The sequence below is a fragment of the Nycticebus coucang genome, chromosome 2, assembly GCF_027406575.1.
Source record: "Nycticebus coucang isolate mNycCou1 chromosome 2, mNycCou1.pri, whole genome shotgun sequence".
Lineage (NCBI taxonomy): Eukaryota > Metazoa > Chordata > Mammalia > Primates > Lorisidae > Nycticebus > Nycticebus coucang.
This window is the reverse complement of record NC_069781.1, coordinates 61,120,136-61,132,176: the sequence shown is the minus strand read 5'-3', so window position 1 is coordinate 61,132,176 and position 12,041 is coordinate 61,120,136. Positions and strand designations below refer to the sequence as shown.

Genomic DNA, 12,041 nt, shown 5'->3' with positions numbered 1-12,041 from the left:
AAAAGGCAGTTCTGCTTTGTGTCAATAGTATAATACCAACTGCTACTGTTAACTAGAAGGGCATGAGAACTAAAAGATTTCAAATTTTAACTTACATATCTTCCATATAGAATGCAAATGTACATCAGTACATCAAATAGTTCTGATGCAATTGATAATTTTAGGTATTTAACATTTATCTGCATCTCACCTTTGTCTCCATAGATATCTAGTAATAAGAAACACATTGAAAAAAATCCAAGATCTACTTTCATTTCTGTGACATAGCATAGAAATTTCTGTGAACTTATATTAATCTTTCTTTTCATATTAATACATATTTTAAAACTTAGAATTTATGGAAGAGACCAACGGCAAATTAATGATTGTGGTGGGATGGGAAAAACCACAAAAATTAGTTTTCTGTAGTTTAGGGAGTGGGAAAAAAAAAATAGAAAAGTACTTTGGGACCAAATTTTAAAAACTTTTAAGCAACACAGGGGCATAATTAGAATCGTGCTTCAGATAAATGCATGAGATCAGCATGTAGGATGGTTTAGGGAGAGAAGACACTAGGAGCAAGAAAGTAGTCTAAGTGAGGCATCTGGATGTGCCCTGGATATCGAATTTCTGAAGGGCCAAAGATAGGTGGTGCTCCTTGTTGTAGTGATTGAATAGATAGCAGTCTTGAGATAAGGTGAAGAGGTTAGAAAGCAGAAACCAAAGATGAGTGAGTTAAATATCCTGCACGATAAGAAAGATAATGATACCTGTAAGTGTTTTAGTGGACAAGAGAGGTAAAGTAGATTTGGTAGGAGGAAGTTAAATAATGATTGAAGCCATAGAACATTTAGTAGGCTAACAATCAATATAATTCCCTGAAATTAACATTATTGAGAGATTCGTGATTTTTCATCCATTTATCCCAGCCTTTTGTCTGGCTTTTGTCAGTGAAATATAACCATTTAAGAATATATTTCAAACTCTTACAGAGACATTAAGCAAAGTGAAATTAGCCCTTTACAAAAGGACAAATGCTGTGTGATTGTGCTTCCATATAGTTCCTAGAGTAGTCAAATTCACAGAGGTTAAAAGTAGACTAGAAATTGCTAGAGGGCAATGGGAGGAGGGGAATAGGGGTTTATTGTTTTAGAAGTACAGAGTTTCAGTTTAGGAAGATGAAAACACTCTAGAGATAGATGGTGGTGAGGAATTAATGCCACTGTATAATAGACTTAAAATAATAAAATTTATATTGTGCCTATAACATAAAATACATTTTTAAAAAATATATAAAGTAGGATTTATAGTCAAAGTATGGGGGACACAGTAATATTCCTTTCCATTGTGATTTAATCGATTTAATTTACAGAGGGCAATCTTATCTCCTTATTTCCAAAACATTGGGAACCCCTTATTAATACAGGAACCAAATTAGTATAGCCAAATCTAGTGTGGCTCAGTTTTGTTAGTTACTATCTTCTGGATAGGTTCTGTCTATCAATTCTGTCCTCTGGATAGAAAAGTTCCTCAGGAGAACATTGAGTAGTCTTTTATCTCCTGTAATGTGTTATGGGAAAGCAAAAAGTCAGTACATTGTGCCCTGGAAGTATGATTATCCAGAAGACCAGTGTAGAATGAAATCACCCCTAGTCTTGCACCATGAAGCCCAGCCTGTGTCACCCACGGTCTGTTTTTCTTAATATCCAAGGGATATCAGCAAGAACAGTTTTCATCTTGATTAAGAACTAGATTTTGCCCTGGTCTTCAGACAGCAGACCAATATACTTGTATTTAAAGGTGTTATAAAAGATGCAAAAAGTTAAAACAAATTTAAAATTTATAAAGTAAAAAAGCTGTAGTAAACTAAGGTTAATTTATTACTGAAGAAGGAAAATTTAAAAGTCCACTGTAGTGTACAGTAATGACTTAGGTCTTCACATTTACTCACCTCACTGATTCATCCAGAGCAACTTCTAGTCCTTCAGGCTAAGTGCCCTATGCAGGGATATCATCATCTTTTACACTGTATGTTTGCTGTACCTTTTCATGCTTAGATACACACATACTTAACATTGTGTTCCAGGTGCCTGTTCAGTACAGTAACATGCTGTACAGGTTTGTAGCTCAGGCACAATATGGCCTAGGTTTGTAGTAATCTATACCATCTAGGTTTGTTTACATATCATCTATGATGTTTGTATAATGATGAAATCACCTAACAACATATTCTTAACACATATACCCCTAGGTGTTGAATACTCTCAAAGATTATGTATAATCCATTATCCACAGTCACCTAGATTCTGGGGTAAATTATATATAAATCAACACTTAGTAACAGTAATTTAAAAAAGACTGACTAATTCAACTCTCTTTTGGATATTTCCCAGTGCCTTTATTTTTTCCTACCTTTAATTATTAAGGCTTATTTCAGTCATTTCAGGCTGCCATAACAGAAAACCACAGACTGGGTAGCTTAAACAAAAAACCTTAATTTCTCATAGGTCTGGAGTGCGGGAAGTCTGAGGTTAGGTGCGGGCAGATCTAGTGCTTGGTGAGGGCATTCTTCCTGGATTGGAGATGGTGGTCTTCTTGTATTCTCACATAGCAGAGAGAGAGAGAGAACATGTGCGAGGGTGCCAGTGATCTCAGCTCTTCTTGTAAGGGCATTAATCCCATTCGTGAGGGTTCCACCTGATGACCTCATTACCTCCCAAAGGCCCCACCTCTTAACACCATCACCCTGGGGTTTAGAATTTCAACATATGAATTTTGGGAGAATGCAAATATTCTGTTTATTACAAGTGTCTGCCTGCTAAATACTTTTTGTGTCAATTAAGCCCTTTGTTTTCCTGAATTCAGAGTTCACATCCATGTGATGTTGATATTGATATTCAAACCTAGTCATTGTGAGCCCCAGATAATTTATTTAACGTCTACATAAAGAGAGAGTCTTTCTTTTTACAGCAGACATAAACTCTGAAAGGTTCTGTCTGGTGTGTATATCTCATCTAGTCCTGAGACAGCATATAGGGAATGGCCATATACCCTTGAAATATATATGCCAGTTCCTGGCATTTGAGAGGAAAGTCAGCTATGTAATGATAGACTGAATACCGGGATTAAGAAGCATTATTTGTAATAATATATGTAGGGGCTTTGCCTAGAACACAACTAGGACCTCAAAAAGATCTTGCAAGGGGTTAGGGGAGGTGTGATAAAGCAGGCATGTATCAGGCTTCGTGTGAGTCAATGTCTGTAAAGGTCACAGAGTCCAAACTGATGTCTGGGGGCTTAGGGAATTGAGGTCCTTTCTGGGCTGCTGTCATTGTACAGGCATTGTCTTTAAGGCGAAGGCATAGCAGTAGTCTCTGATCTATGAGAATACCGCTTATTAGTTAGGTAAAAATGACTTTAGAGGGTGAGAAATGAGAGAGGGGATACCACTGCCAGGTGACAAGGACCTAGTGCCTAGGCATTAGCCCTATCTAGGTAAGTTGTCAAGACAGAATTATAGTTTCACTCAGGAACCAGACAAGAAGCCTAATCACAGGCCTGGAGATACTGCTGGATTTGAAGGCAAGACTACAGCTCGCATTTCTCTTCTATCTTACATAACTTACTATGTCCACAAATAACTTGCTGGCAGTTTATTTTACTAAATTCTAAAATGTCCTACCAAGGGTCATCCCTATCCCATAGACTGTATAAATAAGATAAATCATTCCATTTATCTTAAGTGTTATGGAAGCACTCCTTGAGGCAAAAGAATAAATTAAAATAGCATATTCTTTCACCTCTTTATTCTCAATTCTGTCTGATAACTTCTGGAGCAGCATTCACAGTTAAAGGGAAAACAAATTATAGCCTTTATCAGAGTTTGAAAACAGCAGCTACAAAATTGTTGATGTCAGTTTTCAGAACTCTAAAAGATTTATCTAATCTTTTAGGATGTGTTGCAAAAAATATAAAAATTTAGGGAACTTAAAATTCAGTACCAAATTTAAATTACAAATAAATTCTTCCTTTTAATGACATTTGTGGGTATTTTTAAAAGTTCAGTCTTTTAAGTATAAGATAATAGAGAGTATTATCTAGATATGTGTATATGCTTGTGTGTTTGTGTATATGTATGTATGTACATAAGCATGTGTGTATATAAATAAATCCATAAGTATCTATACTAAATTTTATAATGCTGAACTAGATTGGCATTTCTTCCTAAAGTCTCACTAAATCAGATCCTTTTTTAAAAGAGGATATAATACATATAATTTTTTATTCTTTACTTTCTATATGACTCAAGCTAGATAAAAGTCAAATTTTATTTTAAAAGCAGTATCTCTTTGGTAATAGTCTTCAAAGACAATAAAAATTACAAAGTGTTAATTTTATTTTTTATATTTAAAGTTACCCTTATTTTAATTTTTTTCTTTCAACACAAAAATTTTCAATTTTATATTACCTTCAGCATATTCCAGTTAGGGCTGAAGTGTATGCTATTTATATATTTTTTCAGTTCTGAATGTTAGGCTTTGCTATTTTTCAAGGTTAGATCTCAGGCATCTGCAGTTATCATTTATATCTCATCTTTATACAGAAGCATCTCTAAAGGAAGCCACAATTTGTAAGCGTGAGTGATAAATTTAAGATTTTTATAGTAGCACACTTGTTCCCTAAAGGCTAAAAAACATCTGTGGATGCTTACATGTAAGAGAAGCTAAAAATCTGTATGAAATCAGGAAAATCCCTCCAGTAATGGAAATCACTTTTTGCAACAAGTACAGCCAGAAAACCTGCCATAAGATTTCATATAGACCAAGCAGAGCTCTAGTTGTTTAGCTGTCCCAGTTAAATTTCTATACCAAGAAATCTCATTCAGTATCAATTCTCCACATATCCATTTTTCCCCTCAAGCTGAAGAGTTCAAGATTGTGTAATTCTGTGCTGACATCATTAGGAGTGTCTCTTCTTTTTTGTCAGAGAGAAAGAAATCATTCAGGCTCTCTAGGTTTTGTAATCCCTGGCACATGCCAACCGAGATGAAGCCCACACAGCATAGTTGTTGGGTTTGTTGTTTCAAGTGTATTAGATAAGGGTGAATGAGAGAAGATCTTTGTTGTTGGCCAGTCCCATTACTAATTCAATCCAACTACAAAATCCTTTTAGTAAAAGGGCACTTGTGCCTTTCTGTATTAGGGATTTCAAGAGAAGGCTTAACTCCCTCCAGAATGTGTATAGAGATAATTTGACTAAACTGCTTATATGAAACAAACTTGCATTTAAGCAGGACATCAAACTAGTAGAAGGTACTGGTCTCCTGATCTTAGTACTTTTAAAACATTTTGGACTTTACAAATATGGCAAACAAATAAGCAGATTATGTAAATTTTCAAAGTCCTTTTCAGGGTATGTCATAAATTAATAACAGTTTTGGTCTTAGTTAACCAATCTAGAGCAGTATGCAGAGAATTGATGTCTGGGTGGCACTGTAAGATGTTGAAGCTGTCTTAAATCACTGAAGATTACATTATGTTACATCTAGCCTTCAGGTTAGCTGTAATTTATGACATTTAAGAATTAATGTGATATAAATAATAACTCTGAATTAACCAAATAGGCAGTTAATTTGAAAATCACATTGTGGACTAAGGAGAAAATTATGTTTGTACAATCCATGAAGAAAGTTTGCTAACCGAGTGAATAGTATAAAATTGGTAAAAGGCTATTTTTAAGATGAAAGCTGTTAGTGAATTAATTATTTGCATACTGAGTCTGTTCCATACAGCAGGAACTATTTGCAAAGTAGGAGGGAGATCTACTTAAAGTTTTCTAGTTGCTAGTTTAAGTTTCTATTCATTTAAAAAAATATATATTTTATGAAATGTTTTATAGTCCTGACTTTTCCTTAATCTTCCTCTAAATTTGTTTAAATTATGAATAATTTTGTTGTAATAGTACATTGATTTTCTATTATAAAATCACACTAAGTATGATTGAGCCTTATATATTTAAAAAATAACTTTTGAAAGGCCTCTGTGAAGGCTGGATTTATAGTTACCAATAACTTATAAGTTATAAACAGCAAATATAGTTATAAACAGCAAATCTGAGGTTTAGAGGAAAATATTACCAATTGGCTTATTAACAAGGGAAATAGAAAATTGAATTAACATAATTTTTCAAAATTTCAAGCTAACTTGTAAGATGTGAACTTTTGTCTAAAATTATATACAGACAAATAATATTATTTTAATGAAATATTTGTAGACAAAAAGGACAGCAGATACACACATACTGTACATCTTGAGTTAAGGGTTGACTGGCAGCTTTTTGAAATTTACAATGTGTTAGCCTCTACGCAAAGCTTAAAGGAAGCTTACAGTCCAATAAAATAGGATTAATGAACAGTTGTGTTTAATTTGAGGGCTTTTAGCTTCATTGGGAACCAGTGAAAGAGAATAAAGGGCACTGTTGGTAATAAGTTAGTAAATGGACCTCTTGTTCCACATTGGAGGCTTTCTGGAAGAGAAATTCTTTGAGGTAGATTTTTTAAAGGGAATGTACAGTATATGATATGCTAAAAATTGTTCAGATCATAAGAAAATAAGAGTAAGCTTAGATTTAAACTTGAAATGAAATTTGCAGATGATTAATATTAATACGTTGTGGCCTGGTGAAAGGTCTATAGCATTATTACATAGGAAATTATATAACCAGCATGCTTCCCAATGTGTTTTCCATGGTCCACTAGTTCAACATGATAAATAGACCATCGATAAACGAGTTTAGAAATAGGATATTACATTGCCCTCCTGCAAAAACACAGTGCCTGTTAACATCTTCAGAAGTCCTGAAATAAAGGAACTTTTTAAAAGTTTGGTTTTGTTTCCCAAATGTATTTAATCAAAAAAACATTTTCTAAGAAAAAATTTAAGAAATGAACTTTTAAATACTTTTGCTTTTGCTGTATTGGTAAGGAATGGGAAATTATTCTCATGTTATGTTCCTTTTTGATAGGATTGCATATGGTACTTCATGACGTAGTTTAAATAAAAGAAAGTTGCCCGGTTATTTTGTCTATTTTATTGTATATTTATTTAAAACCTATAATTAATGCACTGAAGATTTAAAGTATCTTATTTGTAGCACTGGAAGTTTTTCCAAATGTAACTTTTCCCCACATCCAAGAAGACCAATTTGTTAAAATAAGAATGTTCTGTTAGTATCATTATCTTTCAGAAGAGAGTTTGAACATACCCATTTTTCTTAATTCTAGGATGCATTTTTCTTCAGTTTTTCACATTTCTGAAATTAAATATACATATCCATGATCATGTATATTTAATGTGGTAGGGTTTTTCCGCCCAGAAAAATTGTTCTTGAGTCATTGTGTATATCTTACATTCAGCTGGATTTTAAAACTGAAGAAATGTGCCATTTGAGTACCTCATCCTTTCTTCAGTGGTAAGTTTCTAGTAAAACAAATTGTGTGGAATTTGTTTTTGTTTCTGGGAAACAGACACAGATTCAGACTACCTTAAGTAGAGGGAAGATTGCTCTAAAGATAAGAGAGAACTTAAACTAGAAAGCTATTTAAGACTGAGGCATTTCACCTAACAGCTTCAGTCTCTATTTCTCACTCATGACCTAGAGCTAATCTTTTTTCTCTTCACTAACTTCAAGAAAGAACCATTTTCATGAGTTTAGTTAATTATATGTAGGATATACATACATATCCTTATATAATATATTTTGCATGCACCTATAATAGCTTAGGTGGCATAGCTGAGCACCCATGCAGAGGACTTTAGGCTGCCTTTGTCAGGTGCTAACAGTGATGCTGTTAATGGTCATCCCAGCAAAAAGGGGCCTGATGCTACTTCCCTCTAGTGAGGGGGACGCATAACAAGCATTCTCATTAATATACTCAGGGAAAGAAAAGTAGTCTTTCCTTGGTTGATAAAAAAGGACAAGTCCAAAATTGACTTAATGAATGTCTTAATTAAGAAAAAACTCATATGTGAAATCAGGTACCTGGGAACAAGGATGAAGAAAGTTGGTAGGGCCAAGGAAAATAATTAGGGTAAAACACTTTGGGTTTACATTTACTCATGGCCCATAACAGTCTTATATGAGTTGGAGTTCTACAGGTAACCCAGTGAAGCAGAGAGAACAATAAAACTTTTTAGAAAAGTTATATAAATTATGAAATTTAAAAATGTACTCTATATTTCATAAACTCAGCAGTTTGCAACATGTGTATTACACTTTGATATGCCAAACAACTTTTCTATAACAACTTAATCAATGGGTATACTTTTGTCATTTTTCTCCTCTGAAGTTCTTACCCTACAACTCTTGAGATGTTCGGCTCTAACACAGACAAGTGTATTGATAGTTCTCTCTCATTCTTTTATGAGTAATGAGCATACAGTACTACTTCTGTGGGCCTGTGCGCCCTAGAGATGACTGTAACCTGCTATTGATCAGCTGATTGAAGATAAATGGCTTAGTTGCTTGTATTGCAGATTATATCATTAACATGGTCAGTAAACCATGAATTGTTCAATAAGGCGTTTATCTTTTTTCATTTTACTTGTGCTCTTTTATCATTTTTATTAGAAAAGACAAAATTACCCACATGAACCAGCAAGATCAGTTGAAAAGAGACCCAGTAGTGTACCATTATGGGTGCAGAGTTGCAGATAGCTGAGTTCTAATGGCTTAATGATAGTATATGTTTTTGAACTGAAGAAAATATATAGAGTTTTAATAATATTTTTATTTATGTTTTTCTTACAGCTTCCTTTTGCCCCATCTTTACTAGAAGCAGTACTGGAGAAAATAAATGAAAAAAAGCAACTAGTTGAAGTATATTTCACAATTATGAAAGATATTAGATGATATTAAAACGGAGAACATCTCAAATGTGAAAACTCTTTATGTGGTGTGATTGGAAAAAATATGCATTGCAATCCTGATACAGTATTCTGTTCCAGCTATCAATAGTTAAGTTCAATACTAAAATAAGAAGTCTCTGAAACTAATTGCTGAATAAGTAAAACTAATTAAGTGCATAGCCATTTAAGACAAAATCGTGTAGCATTTGTTTGTTGAATACAAATATTGCCACAAATCAATGCAAACTTAAAAATAAGTTTCCTTCCAGTGAATTAGAAGAAACTGGAACAAGCTTGGCACACACAATTTAGTTTGAGCATAAAAAAAAAAGTGTGAACTAAGAACAATGTTTTAAGTGTTGTAAAAAATGTGGACTTCTTACATAAAACTGCTATAAATGGGCATACATGATCCAGTGAGCAGCACATTTATATTGTAAGCAAATATGAAATGCATCATAACTTAAGGATGAGCATTTAACGGAATAAATCATGTGATCCAGTTATATCTGTTCTCATTGACATATTGGATTATATAGGTGATAATGCATTTTTCTAAACTATTTGGCAAAAAAAAACCCAAACATTTTTTCCCTCTCTTTTAAATTCACAATACTGTACTTTTCATGGTTGTAGGAATTAGCAAGAGACCACAAACCCAGACTAGATCTAACAAAACTCCTACCATTTTGAACTAAAATTCCATTTTTAACAGTGATGTCATCCTTATTTAGAGTCCTAAATATTCCCACCTCATTTTACCTCTTTGCTGTGTTCCTTCCATACCTTTTTGGTTCTTCTGATTCACCAAACTTATGCCTGCCTTCCACATTTGCCCTTTGAATTCTCTCTTGTGAGAATACTCCATGCCCAGCTTTCCTCATGGCTGCCTCCTTCTCATCATTCAGGTTCCCCTTTGCTTTACCCTCAGGACCATATTCTCTGACCATACTACTGTTTAATTTCCTTATAGTACAAAATTGTCTATCTGTTCACTTATTTTCCTGTCTATTTTCTCTTTCTCGCCCTTTCGAATATAGGAGTAATGCGGAGATTGGCCAAACCTCTCCTGTCACCTGCTTTGTATGGCCTACAAACTAAGAATGCTTTTTACATTATTAAATGATTTTTAAAAAGAAGATAATAATATTTTTTAGCATGTGAATATTACATAAAATCTAAATTTTGGTGTCCATCAATAAAGTTTTATTAGAACACAGTGATGCTTACTCATTTATGCATTGTTTATGGTTGCTTTCACATTGTAATAGTAGAGTTTAACTGTGGAGACTACGGAGCTCTTGCACTTTGCACCACTGCCTAGCACATAACAGATCACAACAGCATGGTTACTACTTGACAGCATTTCAGGTGCCACACATACTGCCTTGGTATAATTTTTTAAAATATCAGTGCGATTCATAGCAAAATAATAGAAGACAGAAATGACCATCAAATGTCACACATTTAAGGCATAATGAAGTATGGATTATTTTGTTATTGAATTATATGGCAATGCATTGTGTTTATTATGTAATGACACTATACCTATGCTAAAAGAATGCAACATATAGCAACATCATCAGAGTAAGTACTCCCCACAGTATTTCCAACTCACAGGAAAGCAATAGTAAGAAAAAAATCACAAAATTTAAAATGTAATATCTCATCACAGCAGAAATTTGTTACAAAGATAAAAATGAGACTGCAGACTATTACCTTGATACCAGAACCAAAGACAGTACAAAAAAAGAAAGTGTGGCAGGCTGGTTCAACATTAAAAAAATCGATCAGTGTAAGCCAGCATATTAACAGGGTATAGAAAAAAATCACATGATTCTAAAACTTGATGTAGAAAAGAAATCTGACAAAATTCAACATTCATTTCTATTTAAAAAACCAAGAAGACTAAGAATAGGGAGGAACTTCCTCAATTCAATAAGAATATCTTTTAAAAGCCTACAGCTAATGCTGTACTTAATGATGGAGACAGAACACTACCCCCTAAGATCAGAAACTAAGCAAGAATGTCAACTCTTACCACTCTTAAGACAAGAAAAGGAAATAAAAGGCATACAGATAGGAGAAAGTAGGTTATCTCTTAAGAAAAAAAATCAAAATTAATGAGTTCAACAAGATCTCAAGATACAAAATCACATACATTGTTTTTCTGAACATTAGGAAACTAGCAATAAATATGTGCAATCCAAAATTAAAACTACAATTTACGACTTCTCATAAAAAGAAATACTTGGATGTAAAATCTGACAAAACTTGTACAGCACTTGTATACTAAATGCTATACAACACTGATGAATAAATAAATGAGACATCCTGTGAACATGGATTGGGATATTCAATGCAATGAAAGTGTCCATTGTCTCCAAATTGATATACAGAATTAACACAATTCCCATCAACTATATCTGGGGCTTTGTACTGAGACAGACCTTTTAAAATATATAAAATACATATGTATTTTTAAAAGTTCTGTTTCTCTGAAGAGCCCTATTACACTAGATTTGGGCTATTACATATAAAGTTACTACAATCATTCATGTTCAGTTTTGTTTGGTAAGTTTTCATTTTCTTTTTTTTTTTTTAAGTTTTCATTTTCATAGAGTAAATACCCATGTGTATGATTGCCAGATCACACAGCTTACTATTTACAAGAAACTGGAAAAGTCCTTTCTAGAGTGGCTATACCACTTTTGAGTCTTGTCATCCATGTCTGAGATAGGAAGTTGGTCTGCATCCTCTCCAGGACTTGGTATGGTTGCTATTTTTAGTTTTAGTGATTATAATAGGAGCGTAGTGGTGCTATTTTCCCTTTGAAGTTCTATTTGGGTTCTACTACTCTCAAGTGGACCACATTTAAGTCATCAGTTTTTGTTTTTCTATTTCCAAAACCTGATTCTGTGGTCTTTTTTAGAAAGCATGGACAGTATGGTTGAGATTGGATGGGGCACTTAACTCTTCTGCAGATCTTTTACCTGGAAGAAGTCTTCCAGCAATCACCATGGGCTTTACAAGGAATTCTAAAAACAGGTATATACATTATCTATTACTGCATTACAAACTGCCCTAAAACTTAGAGACATAAAACAACAACATTTATGTGGGCCAGTTTCTCTGGGTCTTGAATCTGGGTCCCCT

General features: G+C 33.7%; 1 protein-coding gene across 6 annotated transcripts in view; it reads left to right on the top strand.

Annotated features, from left to right (window-relative positions):
• CNTLN (centlein) overlaps positions 1–11,104 on the top strand; it is a 379,922-nt gene extending 368,818 nt beyond the window's left edge. For 5 of the 6 annotated variants that reach the window (XM_053572079.1, XM_053572076.1, XM_053572075.1 and 2 more), the window contains one exon: positions 8,788–11,104. In XM_053572079.1, the coding sequence (XP_053428054.1) occupies positions 8,788–8,889 (102 nt within the window). In that variant the 3' untranslated portion in view covers positions 8,890–11,104. Of the gene's footprint in view, positions 1–7,393; positions 7,450–8,787 lie in introns of all 6 variants that reach the window. The other variant, XM_053572078.1, reaches the window with a different exon arrangement.
• Positions 11,105–12,041: the final 937 nt, after the last annotated feature.